Raw genomic sequence first — 27,896 nt, 5'->3', positions numbered from 1 at the left:
GTTACAAAAGTCGATATATACATGTATAAACCCACACATAATGTAGTTATTCTATTTATCCACTTCAGCAAGTATTCAGAAATACTGAAAGTCTTTCTCTGTGGGAGATCTAAATAAATGTACTTTTAAAGCACATAATGCATTTTACAATTAAGTACTTAAACTACATTAAGATAAGAACATCATATTAACATTAAGATAGTTTAAGCAAACGTGCTTTTCCAGAGGACAGCAGCTTGGCTAAATGTAACTTTAGGTCAAACTGAAAAAAGCAGAGAGGTTAATCTGATTTTTCTGTTGAAAAATGAGTCGGAGTTTTTTGGGGACGTGAAATAACTTGCAGTTGTTTATGCCTGTTAAACTCTAGGAGGCAGGACGTTATCTGACAACTAATAAGATGTTCTGTAGTAACTGGCCACGTAGAACAAAATCTTAGTCTGTCATTAATAATACATTTGAAGCACCAGCTTCAAAATTGCAGACACCATCACCTACTGAAATTGCAAGTGTGTATCCATCTTTGAGATCACTTTCCTATTGTCCAAATCTATTCACTTGGACAGAAGTACATCATTTGATAGTTTCAAATCTCAGTGTAAGTTGCATGGTTCTAGGTTTCAGACTTCAGCAGTGCCCAGGCAATTTGTGCTGGTGAGCTTTCAGAAAGCCTGAATTATTATGTCTAGTGTGCTTGCATATCTTTTGTTATAATAGAGCTCTGATTTCAGTAGGGAGCCAAGAATACAAATACAAAAATAATGCTGTGTGATGATCTCTGCTACCTTATCTATTAGGGCTTCTCTTGCTGGAGTGCCATTTGCACTCCAGCTACAGTGCCGTTTGTTTAGAATTTAAAACCATGTTCTGCATGTAGTAATTAGCCACCCTCAGGTTGTTACATGTTAGCTTAATGTGGTGGAAAACTGACCACTTAATAGTTTTCAGTGCTGAAACAATCAACGGTAAACATTATTGACTACAACCTTGATGAGTTTAATGAGAGAACATTTCTGGTAACTTGTCAGTTACTAAAAAGAACCTGACACCAGGAAAACATACTATTAGAAAGGAGTCTTAAATTACTATTGGCTTTTGTATTTTCACCATCTTTGGCCTTGTCCATTCAAAGCTTACTGCTGTTAGCAGAGAAATGCTACGCTATCATGTGGTCATGGCTTGCATCAAATATTAATTTATTCTGATGTCATGTATCAAAACTAGGCTTTTAACATGGTGCACACGCCACTGGGTTATCTGTGCTTTTACTCATGCTCTAAAACTTGCATGTTGAAAAGGTCTTGTGCACAGTCAGCATGCATCCTTCTACTCTTGCTGTTCTGAGCTCTGGGCATCCCACAGCACCTTCCAGAACTTGGGCCATCACAGAAGGTGTTGGAGCAACCACTTATAAACACAGATCCATCTTTTGGGATGGGATTAAGCAAAACGGTGGTTTTGGTGAAGTTTCACATATACTGCCTTATCTAATTGGGTGACTTTTTCTGATGGTATGTCTCCACATACAAATTTAGCAGCTGTAACATTGGCCACCCAAACCATTATAGTGGAGTGCTTAAAAGGGCAGTGATTGATTGGCTGAGGCTAGATACATAGAACGAACCCAGCTTTGAGGTACTGTATCTTATTAAAATGTGAATACCATTTGAAATATACATGCTGTTTGGTGGGCTGCCAAATGTAGAAAGTAATTGATTGTTTTATTAAATATGGACAAAGCCAAAGAAAATCTCATAGCTACAAAACAGACTGACGTGCTATTATTGTATGTTTCTTGTCGGTGCCAAAACCATAAAAAGTCAAGTTTCTGCACGTTTCAATTTCAAAGCCATTTGCTTATATACGTGATACGGTATTGTCAGTATACCTTTTTCACTCTTAATGCCCTCTTCTCACCTTGTTCGTTGTTTTGCAGGTAGCAGAATTCCTTTTGGAATCATCTTTGGAGGAACAGATATAAATGAAGACATCAGAAGTGAAGAGAAACGTCGGGTAATGGGAGCAGTGCTAAGAGAAGCAAGGTAAAATCTGTGTGGAAGGTTTGTGACAGGAAATTGCATGTTTTAAAGGCAGATTTTGTAGGAACTGTTCCATAAATGCTTGGAGTGGCTGGGAGGTACGTAAGCCAATGGACAAAGGATAAGGAACTTGATATCACTGAGCTCAATCTAGTTCTTACAGTTTTATAATACAGTTTCTTCTTAAAAATATAGTCTGTATGCGCTGCTTCCTTTTTATGTTTCCTCTGTTACAATCATTCATTGTATTTGTCCACCTAAGAGTTGGCAGAAGTAGTGATGAAGCTTGGCATCTTTGGCTGTGACTTTTCAAAACAACTCAAATCCCATTAATAGTAATCAATTTTGTGCTTTTGCTTACCAGTCCTATGCTTTGTCTACTGAATCATAACTGTTTTCTAGAAGAGCGTAACTATGCATGTGTTGAAGGTATAAAATTCTAAGGCAGGTAAAAATGATAAGAATAATAGCAAGAATACTTAACTCGTGACTTGGCAGCATACCTACTTCATAGGTAGGCATTATAAGGACAGTCTTTGGTTAGTGTGACTGTGGTCTGTAGAAGCTTGACTGTGGTTTATTTAATGTGTTTGTATTTGGTACAAATGTTGTATGCGATCACGTTATAAATTCTTACCAAAACTGTTTTAGACACTTCATATTTGCAGAGATTAATTCTATCTATACACACAGATAAAAATGCTCCTCAGTTTGAGAAGCAGACAACTAAAAATAACGGGTGTTTATCTGGTTGCATCCCAGAGTTAAACTTGTTTTCAGAGGCCTTGCACTTGATGTGCTGACAGTGTGCTTGAGTGAAAAGCAGCTGACTGAAGTATAGAGAGCTTTTGTTCTTTTTTTCTGCTAATGCGATCCTTTTTCTAAATGCATAAACAAAGAAGCAAAGATGGAAAAAAATCTTCACACAAATTCTCTCCACTTTTTCGGTGAATTGAAAAGTGAGTATTTTCAAGGGGTTTTAAAGTCTGGAGAAATTCCAGTGTTGTGTCAGTGTAGTTATCGAGTGTAGTTTAAGAATTGATCAGAGATCAGAGAAAACAACTGAAAACCAGAGGGGGTTTCACAACATTTCTTACTGTTTCAACATCCCTCTGAAAAAACTTTCCTTCTGCTTGCTCCAACAGTCAGTTGATTTTAACAGTATTTGACCACAGCCACAGCGAGGCAATAGTCCCTTTTCTTGTTTGAATCTGAAGTAAAATGGATGTAGTGTTTCAAATGGGAAAAAAATAAATGAGTAGGTGACCTAAGTCTTATCAAGACATACACACTGATGTCTCTTCATGTGCAGCTCAACTAATTGCTTATTGATGACAGGATGACTTTACCTGCATTCCTGTCCTTCTCCATCAGTTGTTTTCTCTGGCTGTGTCCCAGTCTTCTGTGTGCCAGCACTGCTTTCTGAGCAGCTTTAACTCACTAAGTGCTGTAGAATTGAGATCTTCTGATCTGCATTAGTTTTCTACTGCTTTAATATGGCAAGTCAACAAAGATGTTATTTTGGTGGCACTGATCTGCTATAGCAGGTCACTCAGCTGTATGGAGCTGTATGTCTGAGCTTCTGCTGACTTGAGTACCCTGCAGAGGTTTTGCTCCAGGAGTGAGCTCTGCTAAGGGAAGGGGTCCCTCAGTGTGCACTCAGGTGTGATAAATGTAAGCATCTAGGTCTCATCTCACCCTTGGTGCTCTTTGCATACTTTCTCTAGCAGAGCTTAAATACACTGCTGAACAAAGGCTGCTCAGGATATCATCTCTATTCATCACAGCTTCTCACAAAGATAACTACATTGGTTTAGATATGGCGGTATGGATTTTAGTTCATGTTAGCAATGAGGAAGTGTGTTGAGTGTCTGCAACAGGCTTATATCTTGTGGTTTTATCTTTGCTAATACCACAATATGTTCTTGCTATTATTAGCTAACTTACCACTAGCATCGATATGCTGTTCTGTCTACAGAGACTTGAAAAATGTGGTAGGTAAATAGATTTCAAAGACTGCACTTAATCATGCTCATTGAAAATTCATTAGGGCACGTTCTTACGTCTTAATGGGACTCGCAGTTGAAAATCACCTTATGGCCTCATTTAAAACAAAGTGTTTATACTTCTTTGTTGTCCTATAATTAAAAAGCATTCTTTAAATAGTTCTTAGGGAAGAGAAGAAAGTCATATAATATGTTGGTTACAATGAGAACATTAGATTTCAACCCTGGAAATTGGAAAATTATCTAAAAAGAGAATGTGTGAGTGTCCATTCTGACCCAGTTCTGTGTTCTAAACATGATCTGTCACCAGTATAGCTCATGTAACTTATACAAACCATACTAAACCACTTATTGTGTGGTGTTGTTTTTTTTTTTTAAGTGGTAATTAATTTAGGTACTTGAGGTGTAGTTTTGGATTTCCTCTGATGTTTCAATGTGCATTAGCACATGCTCTTTGCAATTCATAACTCCGCTGCAGTAAAAGTAATTCAGTTTTCTGGAAGTTATACTGAATGGATCTCTTCCCCAGTATTATCACTGGTATTATTCATTGCATAGTTATTAAAAGAAAAATTGATTTTTTTTCTTTATTGATTGCAGGGTTCTAAGCAAAAAGCACTATGAATTGTAGATTACTTGTCCAGTACAATATACCACCACGTTCCATAAAACAAAGTATTGAGCACTCCCTAGCTTTATAATGAGTGTTTCGTTTTTAATCAAATTCCTCTAAATGGTGGTTGTACTCCTTTAGGATATTTAAATCTATTGAATAGTATTTTGTAGACTTGGGAGCAACGTTTTTTTCTGCTTGTTAATGTGATGTATTGAAAGTATAATTGCAAAAACTAGAAAGGAAGCAGATGCATCTTGAGAAAACAAGCATTTGCAAAGGCTTCAATAACCATAGAGCTGTTGTGTTATATATGTAGAATGCATCGTAATACCATAAAGCAGATACTACAAAACAAATGTATGGGAGTAAATCTGCTCACAGCAAACAAAATAGGAGTTATAATTCAGCATTTATGTGACTTCTAATGAGTGCCCTCGAATTGTAACATAACATCTCGAGTAGAAAAGCACTGTTCTGGCTGCAACTTAGCAATGTGCTTCACCAATTGTGATACTATAGAGATATCTCAGAATGGAAATGTTACATTAATACCATGAAGTAGAAAGATGGAATCTTACGTTTTTTATTTGGTAACTTATGATTTGTAGTCACTGTTTTTAAAAGTAATTAAAAAAAAGAAAGAATTTAGCCAAGAAGACAAATTATGTCTCATGTGAAGGAGATATTCAAACCTATGTATTCAACAGGACTGATAGTCTTCAGAAATGAACCATTTGTGGTACCAGTTAATACTGAAGTTCCATTTAAGAACAGTCAAAGCATGTGTTTATATTTAATCACATCTTAAAAGCTGCCTTAAAGTTCAAGATGAACAAAGATTCTTTATTAAATCTGACTCAATGAAAGTATCTCATATGACTTCTGGGTGTTACATCAAGCTCCCAGTAAGAGTAACTTGTTTATTTGGTATGTTTAGATATCAGACTTCAGTGGCTGAATTCTCCCTATAATGAGATGCCTAAAAAGGAGGACTGTAGATATCAATGCTGCTTTTAAATGTCTCTGAAATAACTCTTCTGTTGTACGGGATGACAATGTACTGAACGTTTCTCAAAGGCACATTGGTAAAAGTCAGGACATAAGGGAAAAGTGGAAGTAGGCTTAGGAGCAGTTGTCTTCTCCCTCCCAGGTGAAAAAATCCTACCTATGAAGTTATTCAGGTACATCCTTGTTAGCTTATTCATACTTTAGTGATATGATTTGTGTAGATTGCAGCTGTGTGTATTAATCTAGATAAACTACAGGATGTTCCCATTATTTTTCTCCTATTTCAAGAAAATCATCACTTTAACTCCATGAGAGCTCTAAGTTGTAAATCCACATAAAGCCTGAAGAAAGACCATTTGTTTTAGCAATGTTTTCTGGTTAAGTAAAAATAGAAAGCCTGCTTTCTCTCTCTTCATCTATCATTATTTTCATAAGCTTCTGATCTTCTTATAGAAGTATTTCAGAAAAAAAAATATATGTTTGTTATGTTTAAACACTTTAAGCAGCTGATCCCAGCTATTTTTGTCCATTCCGCTAGGTTTGCGGTGGCTTTCACAACGGAAATGAAGGAACTGGCAGCAGCGGAATGGGTATGTTCATGTGATGATGGTGATGGTTATCATATCAGTAACTACTCAGTCTCCTAAAATGTCTGCTAAAAATTGCTAGAGAATTGTAATTATCTTCATATTCTCTATTGCTGTTTTTTTTTCTTTATAGAGAAAGCCTTTCATATTTATGGGCTTTGACAGATCAAATAGATCTTGGCATTTAAATGCTGTTTAGTGTTTGAAAGGAAAAAATGCTTCTCTGTAACTGTAGAAATTAATCATTATTGTTATTATTGGATTCCTCCTGATACTATGTGCATATATTGTTTCTTTTTGCATTATTTGATAAACTTCTTTATGTTGACAAAATTGCACTAAGCTTACTTACAATAAGAATTTGGAAGAATAATGTGAGAATGTTTCTTTTATCAACGCTGGAAATAGGATGAACTTCTGTAGGTGAACTGCAAATTTAAAACTGAAGTTATGCTAAGCCCAGTGGTGTGTAATAGTACAGCACTATTGACCAGGCCTTGAGGGATACAGGGCACGTGAATAGCGCTTTTCTAAAAGCACTTTTTGAAAGTCATCTCTGCTTCAGAAAACAGAATGAAACGCAGTGCTAAATGAAATATGGAAAAATACTGAATAGAATTATTTTCATCCAACATCATAGCATTCAAATACATTTGGCAGGGTATTTGAAAGATGATTTTGCCTGCAAAGTACTGGCAGTAATAATGCAAAATGCAGTTCCTCTGATAAGTTAGCTAACTATCACATTTCAGTTTGGCAGAAAAAAGAATATTCTATGGAATGTTTTTCAAGTAGGAAATGTATTATCCATGTGGAATACTTTGTCTTATGGTGAATTTAATTTAAAGGTAGGTATTGTATTCGTGGACAGAATCATCAGTACGTGTAGAAAAATAGAAAAGACTTTTCAAATATAGTTTCGTTGATAACCTCATATTTGAGCTGCTATGCAATTTTATTAGAAAAGGTGTTTAACAAAAAACCTCTTATCTAGTAAATGTGTTATGTACTTCTTATTAGTTGTAATGAATCCTGGATTGGTAGGGAGCTATGTGAAAACTCATCTGTTTTTATATATGATTATTGGTATCAATCGCATTTTCCAAGGGCCCGGAAACTCCCTGGGAGATTGCAACTTAAATATGCTAAATCCAAATATTCCACTGCTGAAGGTGACTGATGGCTTTGCTGTTGAGTTTAGTGAGCTGTTAGGGTTAATTTTTCAGTCTCTCAGCAAATATTAATCTTAGGTCTTTGCAACTGGACAGTTTAATTCATTCCATGGGCTGTTTAAATAATGTTTAAATGCTATACAATATGAGTGCAGTGGCCTCTTGCACTTCTTTGTGAGGTGAGCATACTCGCTTGGATAATGTGCTGTGTATGCAGTAAAAGTGTGAGCTCAGGCAGTCTTTAGCAGGAAAAACTCAAGTGATTTCTCCAGGACTTAGCTAATTTGACTGATGTGATTGAGTTTCTTAATACTTTTTTTTTCTATCTTGAAATATAAGACCAAAAGGACAGGAATTTAAGTTTTAGGGGGAGTAAAGAGGAAATGAAAAAACATGTAATTTTTAGGGGAGTAAAATTAATGTTTTAATTTCAAAGAATCATAGAATGGTTTGGGTTGGAAGGGACCTTTAAGATCATCTAGTTCTGACCCCCTGCTATAGGCATAGACACCTCCCTGTGTCCCTCATCTATTTATTCTCCCTCATCTATTCTTTCTTTTAGCCTTTGAGATAGTATGATAATTAGGTAATTTTAAATGCATAGGTCTCTCTGAAAGCAAAGCTTCCTGTTTATTTCCAAGGAAACTGCAACAGGCACAAAGAGCACAATAACACTATTTGATAGAGCAAATTCTCAGCTACAAAACACTATTTTTAACATAGTCACATCACCATTAGCTGTGCATGTTTGTCAATGATAAACAAGAGCCTGCATGTCACACTCGCAACAATCTGTATGGCCATCTGGGTTGTGGCTTGTCTTTCATGTCACTGTCACCAGCTGCTGAAATGCACCACTCACTGTGTTCACATCCACTGTTTGGTCTCCATAGATGTTCAGCAATTATCAGTGAATGTCAGTGGGTGCAATTTCTTCTATGTGAAGGGTTCAGTTATATGCCTTTGCTTCATATGCACTTCCATGTCAGACACCATTTTTTCAGACTGCCCCTCTGCTGCCCTCTGTCACAGGGCAACAAAGTGTAACAGAGTATTGGTAGGAGGGTTCAGCCTCTGCTGCCATACCATCAGCATCTGCCTCTGATGTTGTGGACCAACATAATGAAATAGGAGGCATTACTTTTGGAGCAGCTGTTGTACATTCATTTCCTTCTTGTTTTTTGAAAACAACTCCTGCTATAACAACAGAAACTTAGTGGTTATACATGTTAAAAACAGACAGTCTAACACTAATTAGAGTTCTCTTCATCTCTTATTTTATTTCCATGCATTCATTATTTGCCCATAAACCATGACCACAGCCTTAGAATTTCTGAGTACTCTTTATTTAGTAGGTACCATTATATCTGCTGGATTGCAATTCTAACTCAGTCATTCTGTGCAATTACTTGTAGTATCTAATGCTGCTGTTGGAAAATAGGTTGGGTCAACCCTATCACCTTCAGGTAGGTGAGTTGATGGCATACCGCCAGCAGAGAAAATAGAGACAGATCCTGGAATTAGGCAGTGCTGGTTTCTGAAGATCAGGGTAAGGCAATAAGGAGTTGCCAGACATCTTAGTACAAGGAGTGCTTTTGGGTAGTGTGAAGCAGCACCAGTGGCCTGTGACTGGCTTGTTAGCCCAGATGTTGGGGTGTTGGGTTGTTTTTTTTGGGTATGTCTTAGTTTTCCACCAATAAGGGGCAACTGGGATACAAAGAGCAGATGAGGACCACCTGTTAACGCATCTTATCTTGTGAAATGTCAGTAAGAAACATTTTTATTTCCTATAGTTGAGCTGGTGATGAGAATCTCTTAGGTTGCCTTGTATGGAGTCAGGAGTTGGACTTGAAGATCCTCATGAATCTCTTTCAACTCAGGAAAAGGTCATGACGGACAGGGAGATGAAGGCAAGTCTGCCAAGTCCCAGCCTGATATATCTACTGCTGAAGTGTCTTAGTGCTGAGGTTTTTAATTCTTATTGCAGCTGTATCTTCATATAACGGATGAGAGCAAGTGTCATGCATTTTTCTTTCAAACATTAAAAAACATAAATACAGCTTTCCATTACACAGAATATTACCACTCTTTACATATCAATTCACCGTAATGTGATATACATTATTCGTGTAATGTGTGCTTTATTAGTTAGTCAATAATTCACGTTACAAACATGTAAGCAATAGTACTGTGCTCAAGGCCTATATCTTCCATCAACTTATTTTCTATTGCATTGGATAAATTAGCCTTAATTATGAATTACATAATACAGCTTTTGTAATAATCTGTACTCTAGGTAAGTGTGAGATACTTCCAAATATCTTGTGCTTATGGTCAGTGTTTTATGTCAATAGTGTAAAATTGGTGCCTAAGAATTACTAGTTTTATTAGTATTCAATTTCATCTTTCTACTCTCCCTACTACCATTTAAAATAAAGAGCATAAAATAAAATTGATCTGTAACATGTGAATACATCTGTACTCCATGTTAGACAATGTTTCTACTCTTTTCTTCTTGAGGATCCCAGCCTTGGCAGGAATATATTCAGTTACTGCATAGTCATTAAGGGTCTTGCAGAGCGTGAAACCAAATAATTAATTTCAGCTTATTTCTGAAATGTAGTGGTTTTAGAGAAGTAAAAAACATATCTTTATGTCCCAAAGTCCGCGGCAGGATTATACAGGGTTTTAGCTATAGAGGCAAGGCTGGCTTAATCCGCCTCCTGCTCCATCTGAATTATTTCCACATTTTCTTTTGTTGCATCTTAAGTCCTAGCTCTGAATTTCAGCTCTTCCACTTGTCCTGAAAATTAATTGTCCCTCAACTTGCAGTACTGTCTCCATCATTAGCAAGGCTTTTTTTTGGATTGAAAAATCCTATTTAATTTAATAATAAAAAATGGTACTTATTCATAGGTTTTAAAAAAAAAAAAGACCAAGAAGAGTTAAGTAATAAAACAACATAAGAAACTATCTTCTTTTTTTTTTAAATTGTTGGATCACAAAAGTTCATTTGTCTTTTGAAAGATATCCTTAGTGTTCTACTGTAACAAACACAGTTACATTTTTTGCACTTCATTTATTACTGGACTTCCTGCTTGTCCATGTTGTTTTTGTGGCGTGGCCAATTTACTCTGATTCTCTGGAATTTCCCTCTTCCCATTCATGAGCTGCTTGTTGATGACTATTCACTTCTTCCCGACCCCTTTTCTGTCCATTTCTTTCACCATTGTTCTTTCTCCAGTTCATCTTTAATAACTAAAATATACTGTTATGACTGAGCAGTGAACTGTAAGGGCAGTCATGTAGAAATTTTGAATTAAAAAAATCCCCACAAAATGCTTGCAAGTGGAGGGAAAAAAAGAAAGTTGTCACTTCTTTGGCTTTTTATTTCCTGAGCAGACTGGTTCAGGAATATTTTGCTTTAGTAGTTTGTTTCTGCATTAATTTTTGTTTTTTCTTCCTGCCCTGAAGTCATTATCCTTCAGATGTGATTTCACACTGCTGAGGTTGGAATGGAGGTGGGAGAGGAGAAGGGAAAACTAACGTTCAGAGTGATGTGATCCAGCAGTGTGTCGCGCTCTATCTTGTCTAACTGTGCCTGCATTATGCCACCAGTTTCCCATACTGAGATGAGTCTGCATACATAGCAGTTCTTAGCTTGAGGAGTTCAGCAGTGTATCATTTGTGTGTCAACTGTATCCTACTGTTCAAAAGTGGGATGGTTGGAGGGGCAATATGGGACTCTTTTTCCTATTTGCACCTTAAAAAGAGGCACAGTAGTCAAACCCGCAGTGACTCACAGTCACAGCCTGTTGGGGGACTGTGCTTCTCTCCATGGTGAAATGGCAGCAAAGAGCATTTAGCCCTAAGTCAGCAAAGACTGACATTCTAGCAAAGGTTGTTTTGGGACTCCAAGATGGTATGCTAAGCAATAGTGTCACTAGAATTGCTTGAAAGAATGTGATTTCAAACTGAAACTTGCAAGGTAATATTGAGCAAATTTGTTGGGGAATGAGTGAGTTGAGCAATTCCCTAGCTTACTCCCAAGGCACTGCAGCCAGTGCTTTTAAAAGAAGTAGGAACTGTTTGAAAGTAGGGTTTTCACAAGTGAGCTCAAAGAAACTCTGCTTTTTTTTTTTTTGCTGGAGGGGAAGAGTGCATTTGGTTGTTTGTTTTTGTTCTGTTTTGTTGTCCCTTTTGAAAGATCCTGAGAAAATTTCTGGTTCTTAAAAAAAAAAAAAAAAAAAAAGTTTCCTATTCCACAAATTCATAGTTGGAGTTATAGAAAGGCAATGAAGTAAGAACTTGTTTAATAATATAAATTAAGTAACTAGTATATTAGCTCTTTGGGAGTAACTGTGGAAGTGTTGTAATTACCACTTTTACTGTATCTATTTTAAAATAATTTCATGTGCAATTCTTATTTGGGAATAACTGCAGTTACTACTACTGGCCCATGTTCCTGTATAGGCAAGTCTTAAATACATTTGCCAGCAGTCTTTGAAAAGGTTAGTGGTAAGAAGGGCTGGATTCATGCCTGATGTGTTTAAAACTTGTATTATGGATTAATGTCTGTGGTTCTGAAACTAGCTGTACTTTTTCTTTGAAAACCAGTGTTTTGAGAGCTAGGGCTGTTCTGTAGTTGAGCATCTTTTCTTTTTGTGTGCCATAAACAAGTTAATGATTATAAGAAAGTACACAGAGCTAAACTAAAAAAAATGTGCTTCTACTGACCTGGTAATTGTGTTAATTACAAAACTAATCTCTTGATACTGTAAATGTTTGTTGGAAATGTAATTTAAAGTGCTGATTTTGTTGGCTTTTAGTCTTATTAAAATGTTAGTTTCTAATGATCTGTCTTGTCAAAAGAAAATCACAGTGATGAGCCTATTCTTATACTAGATTTTTTTTGAAAAGGCTGAGCTGATCTTTTATGATGATCTATAAATCACTTTTCTTCTCCTTCTCTTTGAAGCCAGATGCTAGGAAGAAAATATATGTCCAATATCAAGGTGAGAGTTTTTAAATATTTACTAATGCATTCAATCTATTTAGGTAATATATTTAGTACCTGTATGTTTATGTATCTGTCGTCTTTATTTCCCTGGAAATATTTTGCTGAAGTGGGCCTTGGTTTGAAGAGCTGACTCCACTGAAGTCGAACTCTTCGGCCTTGCCTATATTGCTGTGTATGAAATGAGGTGTGCTTGAGAGGAATATGTTTTCTTATAGCAAGACTTTAAGAGGCATGGTTCAGCCATCCAAGAAACTAACATGTCATATTTCTCTTTTCTTCAACACAGGAATCAGGACTACTCCCACTGAAACGTTTGACTGGTATAGATTTCTACAAAATGCAGGTATAGCTCACTTTTTTCTGTATTTACTGTATTTATTTTTAATAGATATAATTATGGATAGAATTTTAGAATGTGAAGGTTAACTGATTATGTAATAAAATGGTTTAATGATATGAAAGTCATTAGATTCAGGTAGAACTTCAATCAGTAAACTGTCTCCAGATTGTAAGTTTGTCCAGTTCTGAATTACACCAAAAGGTAAACTATTCCTGGTGAGGGTCAGTATCATCCCCTAGAAAATTAGTTAGACTAAAGCACCAATACCTGACCGTGCTGTGTAATGGAAAGTGAGGATGTCCTTTTCAGAAGAGCGACTGAGGTGAGGAAGTGTTGAAGGAGTGAAATATTTGGGAAATTTGGTCTTGATCTAGGGTTTGTTTCTATTTTCACTAATGTGGTGGCACGTAGGACTGATGGCCTAATTTTAAATCACCTCATCTTGGCAATACTTTAATTAAATACTTTAATACAGCTATCTTTCCCCAAAAGAATTTGTATGCATTTTTACAGCAGTGAAAACATTTCAGTAGTCATCAGTTTGATCTCTCATAGTACAACTGTTCCCCCTGTTACTAATGAATCCTCATGATTCAATTGCTTTATCATATAACTAAATGTTTATCATTATGCAAGACTGGCATCTAATTTTAAATTGAGCATTGTGAGGTTATTTTGTTTTAGTAAATCATGGCACACAAGCACAGTGTCACCAAAATTAATAGTTTTCTGAAGTGAAATGATTTGTCTCTTGCTAGCCCAGCCATAGCATTGAGTGGAGTGCCAACTAACTTACGATTAAAAGAACAGTGAACAGATTGGGGAGGAGGAAGCTCCCCCTAAGGTGCATACCATGTAATACATCAGAGACAGTTTTTGCCTAGTTTGTACTAATACAAAAGTGCAAAATAATTCATACAGTACATGAAAAGCAAACAATAATGTAACTCAGCATCTGTGCTTGTTAAATTATAATTTAACTTGAACACTGGCATCAAAGAACAAAAATTGTGGAATTAGGATTTTTTTCAGTCTTGGCAGCAGATTTGAGAGTGATATTTGAATGGTGTTGGTGTGCTAGCTGCACTGTTTTCAGTGGTTGCTGTTAAAATATTTATTGGTAAAATCTACAACAAAAGACGATTTGCATTCTAGTTACAGTGTGTGTCTTACATGTATGAGAGACTGTAAACAACAGTAGCCAAAGCAAGTAGAAATTTCAACACAGACTTTAACAAGACAATGATTTCAGTTTATTTAGTAACTCAATACTTTTTTAGGGAACTACTACAGTGTGGGTCAGTCTGAAGGTCAAACTACATGCTCAAAATATTTTTGTCTGTCCTTATAATCAGGAAATCTTCATACATCATAATCAGTTCTGAGTTAAGATGCTTGTTTGTAGAGACAATGAAAGTTCAAGTTTTTACTGAAAAGTAGATCATAGAAAATGACAGTCTAAGTACATGCAAAAATGGAGTCTGATTTCTAACAACTTAGCTCAAGGATGGGATATAGCTACTTAAGATCACAGGCAGGCTTGATGTCCTCATACCTTGATGAAAGGCTCCTTTTGATCTCTGTGGAATGTGGTTGAAGTTGTAAACCCTAATAAACACTCTTGTAAACACTTAGAAGTCATGTGATTAGAACAAGGAGATAACTAACAAAGTCTGTACTACTAATGAACCCAACAGATGTGTTGAAAACATTGTATAAAGGTAAGGAGAAGAGTTTTAAATAAGAAAAATACTTCAATTTTCTGTATTTGCGCAGGTGGTGAAAAACACTTAGGTAGCACCATGTGGAGTCAGGAGTTAGGTTCAGTGATTCTCAGGAGTCCTTTGCAGTTTGGGACATTGTATGATTCTGAAATAGGTAACTTAAGATACAGTGTTCTGAATTGCCTTTTTACCTCTCAGCAGGTTAGTGCTTGATATTACTCATTCACTTAGAGGCCTGCAGCTTTACAATAAGATTAAAGATCTACAGTTTTTTTTTACTGCACATCTATGATTTCTACATGTTTTCCTGATAGTACCTAGAGGCATGGAGTTAAATGAATCTGTTCTTTCAGAATCTATTTAGATAACATCTCTACTTATTCTTGACTTTTGTAGAAAAGTGATATCCTTACTCATGCTTCAGAGCTTATTCCAGTTTCATGTTAGTTTAAGTGCCAAATGTCAACTGTTACGGTGTATCTTAACAGTAAAGTTACTATTTGTCCTAAAAAAATAGTTGATGTGACAAAGTTAAACAATTTCAGATAAGGAACAAACCAGGAGCCAATGAAATTGTAAATAATAATCTCTTCCTTCCATGCATTATCAAAATGTTTGCCACTGGATTCTTTTAATATAATTCATTTTCTCATTCTGTCTTGTAACTGAATACCACCAACCAGTTCACCAAAAATTGAACTGGTGTCATTGTTTGACATGAAGCAATTATTTAGCCGGCTTGCAGATGAATGGGTAAGTCTAGATGAATCAGTCTAGATTTGAGAAAGTTTCTCTAGGGCACACCATGACTCAGAATCAAAGCCAGCAGAAGAACACAAGTCATGAGTATTAATTGCATTTCATCTCTTAGTGTATTTGGTGTCAGATTCCAGTATTAGAAACAGCAACTGAACCACAGAAGGTGGGTACCCGTTTGATTATGCAATTCTGCTCTGAATTTTCAAATGCTAATGCTGCATTGCTATGTTTCCATTTTGAGCACTGCTCCATCATGAAAAAGGGGCTGCATAACTGTGGGAGTTCCTTGTCAGTCTTAATCTGCCACTGTGACTGATTCATTTCAGCACACCAGCAGTTTATTTGTCACCATCCCTGCAGTTCTGTGTGGCATATCAGGACAGCATACAGTCAAGCTGATGAGAGGAGTGAGTTATAATCCTATCAGTCACCCTTGTTGTTTTGACCTCTCACATCTTGCTAAAGATGTTGACCTGCTAAGCACTCTCAAGACTGGCTGTGGCCAATACACAGCTGTTTTATAGATAAGGACAATACAAGTCAGACCACAGCCACAGAAAAATACTAACAAAGCACATTTAAATCTTTGCCTGTGTAACACTTAACAACAGAAATTAGGAAAAAGACACAGGCTTTTTTTTTTTTGTTATTTGGACATTTGCATGTCAGGAAACAACGCAGTGACACAATGAATGCATCAAAACAGCACATCAGTTGATTGTGCTGTATTGGTGTATTTCTGTTTCAGAAGGGAGTTGAAAAGGACTGTTGTATTTTATTACAGATCAAGCAGCCTATGTGGGAAAGTCAGAATGATAGCAAAATCTCAGATACTCAATATTAGTCGAGCTTAAACAAGATAAGAAAAACCTTTTGAATACCTGTTTGTACCCAGATGATGGCTGTAGTTGGTAAAGGCAGCTGTTGCAGTTATTCTGTTCTCCTTATTAGAGTTCTTATGAGGACAAAACATACTAAAGTGATAGTTTTCTTGTACAAATAGTTGTATTTCTTTTCTCACACTAGGGGTGCTGGCAAGGCTTGAGAAAACAACGTGTGGGGGGAAAAAATAATACAGGCATCATCTTGACATATAAATCTAATAATTTTCATTGAATGAGCAGGAAGCTAACAAGATGCACAGGTGCTACCTAAGCTTGATCTTATTCAGACAGAGAATGAGTGAAGTCTACAGTACTAAACAGTGGCTGTGATGTGCTGGTAATGCAGTCTTCTCAGGAATGTCTTTATATGTTCCTAAGTGGATTGAGTTGGTGAATGTCTGCCTGTAAAAATGAATTAGGTGATGAGTAAGATCTACAGCATTCAATAACGTAAAACTACAGCTGACTCTCACTTCACTAAATTGAATAGCAGTGGCAAATCCTTGCTCAAATAGCTCTTCTTTGACAGCTTTTAAAAGGCTATGCAGGATCCAATCTCAGGGCAGTGTGTCCAATATCTGTGATTTGAGAAAAAACATTCCACAGCAGAGAAGGAGGACTTGGTAAAGTTGCACAAAGGGAAAAATCTGCCCGTTTATTCAAAACAATAATGGGCAAATAAGTGGGCTATTTTCTTTCTTAGGTATGTTAATGTTAGGTATGCTAGGTTAGGTTAAGTAATTTCACTAGTGAAATAATTAAACTGATAGTCATGAGATTCTTGAGAGAAGTATCTTTAAGTGCCACAGGACCCAAATGTAGAAATCCAAATTTCAAAGTAATTGGTGTTGCAATTTTCATTGTCAGAGCGCTTGAAAATATTATCTAATAAAATAAAAACTCTGGAAGCTATAAGATAGAAACAATATGATGTTAAGAGGTAAGAAGTCGTTATTTCAAGCATAGTTAATGTTGGCTAAGGTGTGTCAGATGAAGTGTGCAGTAATTCTGTAATCTCTACATGAGAAAAGGGAGACCTGATTGCTCACTGCTGTTTGCCTCAACCTTCTGTTTCAGAATAACTGATGGGTGGGGTTTGTAGTTTAAAATGCATATTTGTGCATTATGCATAGTTAAAATGCAGTCTCAGTTTTGCTGACATGTTCTAGTTGTTTGTTTTGTTGAGTTTGCTGTGAATTGAGACCAGTGCTGCATGTCTTAAAAACAAACAGTATTAATGGACCATTGCACCAGAATGATTTCTTCAGTCCAAATGTTTGTGTATATTATAAATTACAAATTATTTCTTGGTCCAATAACCTGTAAAATATTACTTACCGTGTCTGCTGCAGCCACTCTTGACAGCTCAAGCTGCTAAAGTTAAATGGAACTGACTCAATAATGAACCCTGTGACAGGGAGCATATAAAAATCCCTGAACTGGATTTTAATTTTAAAAGCAATAGCAGTTGAGTATTCACCATACTTCTGACTTTTTCCCCCAGTAGACACAGGTTTGATGCAAAGCTCACATGAATCCTATCCCGTGACATGAGGAAAGATATTCAAGAACATTTTTTGTGTGTTATTGTGGTATATTTGCAAGAGGGATTTTTTGATGCTAAACACCAACGGGCTGAGTTTTTTTCCAGACTGATTTTATATTTGTATTTCTTAACAACAGTGTTAAAATAAATGCTTTATGACAATTGAAATTCTGGTTAAATACACTGTAGCACTGCTGGCACACTAGGATAGATAACTATTGACCTTTACCTGATCTTTTATAGCAACCTGTGTCTGCCCAAGCCTCACAATATTTTTGAAACAGGTGTTGAGTTGTTATATGGATGCCAAGTTACTCCTTTTGTGGGTAAAATAATTGAGAAACGCAATGATTTGTATAATGGCCGAAGCTGATTTCTGATGTTGAAAAATCTGATCACCAGTTTTTTAGTTCCTCCAAACCCTATCCCTTTGCTGTCCCTGGAAATGAACTCATATGAATTGTAGAATGATATGCATGATTATGTTCTCCACTGCACTGATTTAAAGAGTAGCGGAAGAGCAAGAAACAGAGGGAACAAAAATGAGAATCCTTTAGAACACTCCGTGCTACTGCTGTTAGCATCGTATGTGCTTATTCCAGAAGCTTTGGAGTGATTTAATTTTCTTTTATGTGCATTCAGATTTTTTAAAATGTTTTGTTACAGACATTCCTGCTGATACAGATGATTTACGTGTGTTCCTCTTGATATGTGGACTTAGAAGAGTCAAAGACCCTCTGTATTTAGTAGACGTATTTTCAGGTAGGTACCTTGCTTGGTTCCCAGATTTAGATGCATTTCTTTTAGTATTTATAAGCTGTTTTATTCATGGCAAGTATTTCATAATATAATTATATTTAAAGAATGCTCATTTAATCACTGATCAGTTGAACGCATTGTTTCTGTACTGTGTCTTTTTCAGTCAGCTGGGAATAACAGAGAGTTGAAATCAAAGTGTTATTTGATGCTTGATACTTGTTAGGAAGACTGTTGTACTGCTACAATATAATATTAATGGAAGACAAAAGAAGGGTTCATCTACTTCAAAATAACTTTCTTTATCTTACTGTCCTGTGGCTGTTACACTGATCTGATGAATGCTAAGTAATATTATACACATTACAAGCAAGTGTTATCACTGCCTATCAAGGCCTTCAGTGCCTTGTTCTATTTCACAATAAATGTAGTTTATTAATGCCAAAAAACTCTTTCTGTTATAGAGTTCTACTTTAGTCATGAAAGAGTGGCAGATTTCTTTTGGGTATATAATAACTCAGTGTTAATTGTAAGGATTGCAGTTGCTTACAAAACAGGTAAACTTCAAATCATTTTGTCTTAGCGGCCAGGGTCACTGCATCCTGAAGAGCATTGCTCTCTCAAGATGATTTAAAATTAATATCTGAGCTTAGTTAAATAACTATTGAATCATAAGGGATTTCATGAAGCAGAAATGTTAACTGCAAACTTTCAGATATGCTAATCTTTTGAATTCAGAGGAGTAATCTGAGGGCAGAGCATGAAATCAGATACATATTCAGTCCTCTGTGTAGAAATACAGTATTTAACTAGCTCAACTTTACTCTTGCATCTATTTACATAGGTTTTAGAGGAAAAGGAATGTTTTCTGTGTTTTAAAATAGTGTTAAAAATGAATAATTTTAATAGAAAGATCTTTTTCTTCTATTTTAGATTGGCACAGAAAGGAGCCCAGTGTTCATCTGGGCATAATTGGGCCTGCAGTAAGTTGTTGTAATTATTATTACTGATTTATTTGCATGTTTATTTCCAAACAGTTCTGCTGGAAGGAGGGAGGGGAAGGGAGGTAAGGGAAGGAAGGAGCTCTTGGAATTACCATACCATTCTGATCTGTTTTTGATTTTTATAGGTTGATCCACTTCTTACAACTGAGATCAAGGAGAAAATCAAAAGGTAAGGTAAGGCATTCTACAGGTAAGGCATTCTACAGTTCAGCAAACCACGTCTGGCTATCTCTTCAGATCACGTGCATAGAAGCTTCTGTTAGACAAACAGAGAAGCAGATAAAAAAAGGTGTTTTGATCATTTGACATACAATTTTCTCAGAATGTGTGTTCTGTACATTTTACATTTTAGATTAGCCTGTAGATCTATTCACATTTTCTGTTAAATTTAATCTGATTTAAGCAAGCATGCAATTCTTAACTTCAGAACGATGTCTGAACTGCTTGGGACACCTTCTATCACTGCTCTAAGTTTTAGCAAGGAAAGTTTGAACACATTAACACATTCATAGGAGGTGTCCTATTTGTATGCATCTTATTCCTAGGGCACCTGGAGTACATTTGTTACAGGAGATGCCACAGGATGATCTTCATGCTGCTATGAGAAGGTGCTTTGCTGTGGTGAACAGCTCCATTTCAGAGGGGATGTCTGCTGCAATTCTGGAGGTAATTGCATCTTAGCAGGGTTTTTCACTGAGGTTACACTGAATCTGACAATGCCATTTCTCACTAGAAATGCAAGTCAACGTTTTATGTCTGTTTCAAAGCCAGTGAAGACATAACAAAACTATTTCTTTTTGCAAGTGTTAGTAGTTACGGTTTTCATGCATTAATCTGACAAATTTCTATGCTTTGTCCATTCTTTTTCTTAAAGTATCGAGTGTAATTTTATCACTCTTCATAAATTAACAATACAGACACAAGATGAGAATTGTCCTGATTTACTGAGGTTGTCATTATTCTTAATTCAACATCCACTTTCTGATAATGTTACTAAAATAGACTTTCATTTATTTTTACATCCTTTCAAAAAGCAATCTAAGATCTGTATTCGGTTATTTCATTCAAATGAATTATATGCTCAATTTTTTTTTGCCATCAATACTGAAAATTAATAACCAGAAAAAAAAAGAGTGTTCTTAAAAAGGGAAGTTCTTTGGGCTGATGTTCTTACTGTTTCTCTTTTTTTTGGTGGGTGGTGAATGTAGGTTCACTATGATTTCAGAAAATCTCAGAAAGTATTCTATAATCTGTAGTGATGAATTACCTGTTGCTGTTTCTAACAAGTAATCACACGTTGCATCTTCAGCACGCTTTGCATCCACGCATCTTAAAGTTCATCAGAAGTAAGAGAGCACTGTAAGAATTAAGTGTTCATTAGGTAGCAAATTTGTTTTTCTTTTCAGAAAGGAAGTTGCAGGAGTAGAATAATGTGCTTCTTCACAGCAGCTACCTATTTAAATGAAAAATACTACAAATAATGTATTTTCCACATTTTTCAGTGTGGCTGATAACTACTACATGTTCTTAGGTTCAGTAGTTGAGATGAAATGGAGTGTTACCAACGCAGTGCACAGCCACCATCCAGTCCGTGACTCAGAGAAGTAAACGTTAAGTACCTGTCACCTCCTTCCAACCAGCTGCATGTTCCCTTCAGGAGCACTTAAGAACAGTTGACCGAAAAAAAAAAAAAAAAATTAATCAGATTTACTTCCTGAGAATGTCAGTGAGTTACAGAGGGGAAAAAAACAAAACAAAGACTGTTAAATGAGAAGGCATCTGCAACAGAAGCACAAGTGTGCTTGGCCCAGGACAAGTTGTTATGCAAACTCAGGACTGATGAGACTATTAGAAAAATTTTCCCCAACGTTTTCCCATCACATGTGAGCAGTTAAAAGCTAAGAAAAGTGCCTTTTAGCGGGAGAGAGAATGTACATACAGTATCTTAGCAAATATGTGGTAATTCAAAGTAAAATGATAATACCAGTTTAATTCAGAAGTAATGTTGAGCCTGCTTCATGGATTACTGATTTTTTGGTCTCCTCTTCTGAAGTGCAATTCTAATAAGTTTGAATCTGATAAATCAACAAGGAAAGTTTTTATTTAAGCTCTTCCCTGAGTGGCTGAACTATTCAATTAACCTTTCCGGGCTATTAGATAGTCAAATATCACCTCTACTGGAAAGCTACTCTTTTAAATTTCCACTGCACAATCATGTTGATTAATTTATCACCAATTCAAGATGCAAATCTGTCCAAAAGAAAAACCACCACTACCACCAACAAAAAAGCCTCTAAAATAACTGATTTTTCTCACAGAAAATCTCTACACAGACAGGAAGGTTCATCATTCCTACACTTTTGACTCTGCTGTTGTTTTTTTTTTCCTCCCTGGTGTAAAACAACCACAACAACTATTACAATGTAAAACTGGGAGGAAGCTCAGGCTCTACTACACTTTCAGAGTTGTTTCCAACAATTCTAAAAGCAAAATTAGGTTTTTAGTTACCTTTTAAGAAACTACCTGAAGCTTGCAGGCTTACTACCGCAGACTTGCTTGAATGCTTCTTCTAAAGTGATAAGGATTTTGGTACTGTGCATCTGTTTACTGCACAGTTGTAGAGTGGGATTTGATGACCTGTTTATAAAATACCCTAATGTAAAAATCTCTCCCTCTCAGACAAAGTGTCATTCTAATAAAGTGAAGTCTCTGCCTGAGATGGTCAACAGTAGGAAGAGCCATCTGCTAAGATCTTGTTAAATTAATAAGGCAGAAAACGATGCATAAAAATCTTTTGGTCCTAGGCTGGTTATAACATCTTGCTTGAATTTGGAAATGCAGCTTTCATTCTCTTGAATGTTCAAAATTGAACCAGGTCATGAATTTGTAAACACTGAGAACACTCTTAGCTTGCTTTTAGCATGAGGTAAGTATATAATTGAGATGGTTATATATTTATCTATTTCAAACCTGCCTTAAGGTATGAAAGAACTAGAAACCATTATGAACGAACTAGAAATGATAGCTAATTACCTTTTAATTACTAGAAACCATAGCTAATTTAGTACTGATATATTGGTGATTTTGCTGTAACTGACCTGTTTTCAGTCTGGCATTTGAAGTAGAGAAAACAATGTGAAAGTGAACATTTAGCATCCATCCCAAACTCAGAAAGCAGAAAGCTAAGGAGTCCTGCATGCTCCCATGCAAGCATTACTGCTAGAAAATGCTGTCTGTTTTTATATAGTTGGAAAGCAAGATATTTTGAATCCAGCCCCATTTAATCATTTAATTCTGTTTTATGCACTTAGCTATAGTACAACTGTTCTAAAAATCACTAGAATCTATGCATAGTAGATTGACACATACACACGTAAAAGCCAGTTTGAAGAAAGCAATCATTGGACAGAAAGATAGCCAGTCTACCACAGGGCAAAAATCATTCTTAAACAATCTGTGAAATAAAACGATGTTGCAGAGCACTGAGATTGAAGAAGGGCCACAAAAAGATGCACGGACTGGGGGAAGAAAATAAGGGTCAATCCGAACAACAGAATTGAAAATAAAACCTGTATTTACACTGTTAGCCCCACACTATTGGTTAGAAATGCTTATTTGATTCCTAAGCTTGAATCTCCATCCTGTACCCCTTTGAAATGGCATTAAAACACATTTGCATTCAGGTTAATGTAACAAAACAGATGGCCAATGGACTAACATGTTACTTTATGCTATTATTTGTGGAACCCGGGTCACTAAATTATACATGTTTTCAACAATGCAAATGATTATTTTTACCGCTTAAAAATGGGCTAAGTATCTAAATTACACTCTAATCCACTTCATGCAGTAATTATTTACAGCACAACCCATTTGTTTAAGGCTAGCTAGTGCAAAGGCAGCCCCTCATCTTATGTATTTAGCCATCTGTTCTGTCTGTCAGTAGCTACAACTCATTGGTACCTATGTGTTTTGGGACCTGAAGCTTTCTGGTGTAGTGGTTACTGCCCTACAAGCATAGGAGATAGAACAAATGTATTTCCCTTTACAGTAAAGAAAGGGCAGAAAATTAAATACAAACTCAGTGACCAACTTCAGTGAGCTATCAACTAAGTAACATTTAGAAGCAAGTAAATGAACAGATCTTGTAAAAATAAAAAAATAAAAGCAGACATATTCTGAACTCCAGGCTGAGCTATAGCCATGCCACACCAGCCTGTAAAGCCATAAGAGGAGGCACAGCCCAGGACAGACCTGACACAGGGCACCATACTTGTATTTGACCAGTGCTGCCACAGTTTCCATTACTCCCTGGGCACAAATCCAAACTCCTCTCTGTTTTGTAGGTAACTGTTGTGGGGATAAGTGGCCGGTCCTGGGGTTCGTGTTTTGTTTGTTTTCTCCCTTCTCTTTTTCTTTAATGGTGATTTCTCTTGAATGAACAATTGCTTGTTTGGAAAGTAGCCACACCTGAAACACTCTTGTAGTTTTGTTTTATAAAGGGAGAGATGCAAAGAGGTGAGGTGAGGGCCTTAGGCAAGTGACAGTGAATGCCAACATGCTTCAAAACCACTATCAAGCTCTTGATTTTCAAGAGAAATATTTTTGCTCCCTGTTCAATGAACATTTTTGAGTGATAAACAACAGCCAGCACACAGAACACAAGGACATTTCAGTGGGAATGGCTCAAAGTCTGCAGAATCAGAAAGAAGCTGATGTTTGTGTGGTAACCCCATGTAAGGTCTACAGTTGAGTAATTAAAGCCAAAAGCAATCCAGACCTGTCAGTTACTGGCACCTCTCATCTCCTGGGTGAATTCTGGCATGCAATAAACTTTGTTGTACTGATAAGCACGTACTGTAGTCATACATATTTTTAAAACTTATCTTTGAAAAAACACATCTATTTTCTTAAACAGTAAAGTCAGAGGAAGTGACAAAATAATTTAAGGATGACTAAAAACTCTATTTCTCCTCACCAAATTATTTTCAATAAGAAGCAGTATCACAATAGACTGTTACATTCAGAAATCTGGTTTGTAGTTTTTATGCTTCCCACTTGTCAGCTCATTAATCTATTTGTCTGAATTACCTCCAGCTGACCCAGTAGCTTCTGGTACAAAGCATAGAACAGGTTATGTCATTAAGGGTTATTATTATTTTTTGGACCCCACTGCTGCAAAGCAGATGGTTGTGCCATAAGGACTGTTGAATTTCTATGTCCAGTGTAAATTCATCTGTAGAGGTGAATTAAGCATACTTTCTCATGGATACTTTAAGCTATTAACACGTTCAATAAGAACAGTGAAGGAATGCTGCAACAAAACATCATTGGTTCTGTACAGTATCAGTCAAGGTACCAAGGTATTTCTGCCTCCAGTTTTATCTGAACTATAAAAAATACAAAAGCAAATGACATGTTCTCTTGTTTTGGAGTTTTGTTTTCTGCTATGCAGACTGAAGGAGAATTGCTCCCCACCCAGGAACGTAATGACAGTAATTAAAACTGCATTCACTCAGAAGTGACAGGGAATCAGTATGGAACACAGAACAGATTAAAGATTTGGGGGAGTGAATTTCTCTCTCATTTAACACTGTGATACTTATGCAATAGGAGTTTTTCTAGGTTTACAGTCAGTCAGTGTACCTCAAGATTTCCAAATTCATCAACAGCAATTAAAATTTCAGATAGAGCATGCATGAGCAACCAGGCTTTGCACACTGGGTACTTCAAAATCTAAGCCATATTTTTTGAAGTTGCCTGGCCTAAGGTCCCTTGGAAATGGTTTACTGTCTTTGAATGGATGCTGTGCTACATCTCTGCTCCTAATTCTGCAGGCAGCCTGAAGTGCTGCCATGTTCAGACCCCACACTTCCCTTATAATGTACATACATACATAAACACGCATGTATATGTAAGATTCACATAAATGAATAAAGAAACCAAGAAAACAACCGGTATAATCTAATTGTACTACTTCCGATGTATTCCTTCATCACTGAGGAACTGCAAACCGATAGCTTTGTAGGTAATATGTTTGGAAAGCATGATGTGTTCTGAAAGCATAACCTTTTCTTCACCCTGCATGGTATGGTTCAGTTGGAAGCTATGTCACTGCACACATTCCTGCATTCCCTGAATGCTCAGAAGACAAGTCTGGCTATAGCAACAGTGGCCAGCAAAAGCAAAATTCCTTCAAGTCTTATATGACCAATAGGAATCAGAACTGAAGAAAGGAGCCAAGTGATTTCCACTCTCACCAATATTGATGCTGCCCAGATCACTCTAGTTCTCCACGTGATGTAGAAAGTCTGAGATAGAATGTGTTTTAGTGGAACAAGAGACCAGATACTCTTTGTTGGAGAGAGCTGGCTTTTGGTACCATAAACTAAATCTCTCTGTGTGTGATAGTGGTAGGAGTTACAGTGACAACCTTTGATCTGCACATTAATTTTATCCTCTTAAAGCCTTCCGTATATTGGGAACTTCTGGTGGGAAACAAACTGCATACTTAGAGAAGGAAAGGAATAAAGGATAAAACAACTCTTAATTGACTTTCTGGATTGCTTGCTTTTGAAAATATTTCCAAAGTTACAAGACTGATAAAAGTAGAAAATATTTGAGAGAAGTTATGTAAAGGAGATCACCTTAGACATGATATTTTTCAACTGTAATGTTGAAGAGATAGGAAAGAACTTGAATTAATTGCTTCTGCTTTTCATTTTAAAATTGTCATCATCAACATCTCAAAATAGCTGTGTCCTAATAAACTATTGTTTCCTTTCTCCATATTCCTCTAGGCAATGGACTTGAATATTCCAGTGCTTGCAAGGAACATTCCTGGAAATGCAGCAATAATAAAACATAAAGATACAGGACTGCTATTTTCAGACCCCCAGGTAACAAAACAACAAGGCCTTGAATAGTTTTCTTTCCCTTCCAAAAGTTAGGTTCACTTTCTGTTACATGCTAATGCATCTCTGGGAATTTGACTTTTTCACTGAGCAGTTTTGCTCAGATCCCTCTAAAACGCCAGGTGTTAAATTGCCACACTGGAAGCTCTGCTGTTGTCTCTCATTCACTTTGCAATTCGCTGAACTTTTACTAGGTGTCAGCCTTGCTGAATGTTTGTCTAGCCTGTGCTGCTTTAGAGCCTGCCAAATGGGGCTCAGTTCTCATCAACTTATGGCACTTCAGTTTTGAAGGTTCCATAAGAAAGCCTTGGAATAAATGTTATGCATCTGTTGTATTTCCTTTCGAGTACTAACTGAAATATGAACTCGTATTACACAACCCAAAGCTAACTGAAAGAAGTACGAGCCTGAAGTTTTAGATAATACATTATCTATAATGTCCAGCAGTGTTAATATAAAGCATTATTAAGTCAAAGATATTGCTTAGTCAGAAAGTAATTAATGGCTAAAATTTAGCAAAGTTTCAGAATAGAGTTTCTATGAGGATAAATACCAGTGGGGAGAGAGTAGGTTTTCTTTGCATTGTGGCATTGCTGTTAGGTGTTTATTTAGGCCGTGAAAGATGTGTTTCAGGCACAGATTCCTGTATTTAGTTCATTTGTTTTTAGAGTTCCTCTAAATAAGAAACACCGGAGAGAGGTTATGATAGCTACTTTTAAAGCCCCCATTCATAAATATTTCACAGAGAGTTTTTTTTTCCCCTTTTCTAAGGACTAACTTTAGCATTCAGTTAAAAGAATATTTCTGCTTAGTTCAGTATACCTTCTTAAATCATTTCCTGCTTTTGTCATATGTAAACCATCGCACAAAGAAATCTCACTAGTTTTCAAACTACTCATGAACCTATTTTGCAAGAACTCATTCATTTTACAATGTGAGACCATAGCCAATAAAATAATATAAACATGATAGCAGTTAGGGAAGAAAGCATTAAAAAACAAACAACAAAAAAACCCTGTTTATTATAATTCCTTAAAGCAGAATGTCCTAGACACCAATTATTGGCTAAATTTTTAGTGTTTTGTCCAACTCAGGATTAAATACAGTTTACTGGAAAGGTCTATTTGATAACTTTGCAAAGTACAAAATGTATGATATTAACCTCTTTGTGGAGTTTGTGATTAATGTATCCTATTAAGTGGTGTTTTATGCAGGTGAGTTCTGTTCTGTTATTTTTAAGACATGGGAACATTCCTGCAGGTCATTTTTTTTTTCCCCCTCCGGAATATTGAATTTTTCCAGTGGGTTTTTTTTTTTTTTTTAGCAAAGTTTCTTTAAATTCTGGAATGTTTTATGCTGGGGAAGCAGTCTCTCTTCTTGAAATACCCCTTCAAAATGGGATGCTTTCAGGATAATGGAGGCTGAGATGTAAAGGTACTTGTAAAATTATTTATACATTTATTCCCTGCAAACAGCTCTTTTCCTTCCATATGCTTCTTCAAGACTTCAAGGATATATCACCAT

At 36.3% G+C, this 27,896-nt stretch overlaps 1 protein-coding gene and 1 long non-coding RNA gene across 6 annotated transcripts in view; one reads left to right on the top strand and one right to left on the bottom strand.

Moving 5' to 3' along the window:
• The window catches only part of GLT1D1 (glycosyltransferase 1 domain containing 1), a 42,448-nt gene that overhangs the window by 6,660 nt on the left and 7,892 nt on the right, over window positions 1-27,896 (top strand). For all 5 annotated transcript variants that reach the window (NM_001397458.1, XM_046901124.1, NM_001030656.2 and 2 more), the window contains 9 exons: window positions 1,934-2,039; window positions 6,205-6,256; window positions 12,404-12,440; window positions 12,732-12,788; window positions 18,365-18,460; window positions 19,388-19,437; window positions 19,584-19,627; window positions 20,004-20,124; window positions 26,259-26,357. In NM_001397458.1, the coding sequence (NP_001384387.1) occupies window positions 1,934-2,039; window positions 6,205-6,256; window positions 12,404-12,440; window positions 12,732-12,788; window positions 18,365-18,460; window positions 19,388-19,437; window positions 19,584-19,627; window positions 20,004-20,124; window positions 26,259-26,357 (662 nt within the window). The remainder of the gene's footprint in view (window positions 1-1,933; window positions 2,040-6,204; window positions 6,257-12,403; window positions 12,441-12,731; window positions 12,789-18,364; window positions 18,461-19,387; window positions 19,438-19,583; window positions 19,628-20,003; window positions 20,125-26,258; window positions 26,358-27,896) is intronic.
• LOC112533519 lies at window positions 19,564-26,259 on the bottom strand. Its single transcript, XR_003077895.2, has 2 exons — window positions 20,726-26,259; window positions 19,564-19,714 (listed from the first exon to the last, which is right to left on the bottom strand). It is a non-coding gene; the product is annotated as an uncharacterized LOC112533519 (long non-coding RNA).

The sequence above is a fragment of the Gallus gallus genome, chromosome 15 (assembly GCF_016699485.2).
Source record: "Gallus gallus isolate bGalGal1 chromosome 15, bGalGal1.mat.broiler.GRCg7b, whole genome shotgun sequence".
NCBI lineage: Eukaryota > Metazoa > Chordata > Aves > Galliformes > Phasianidae > Gallus > Gallus gallus.
Note: the sequence above shows the minus strand (reverse complement) of the source record. Positions and strands in the feature narration are given on the sequence as shown.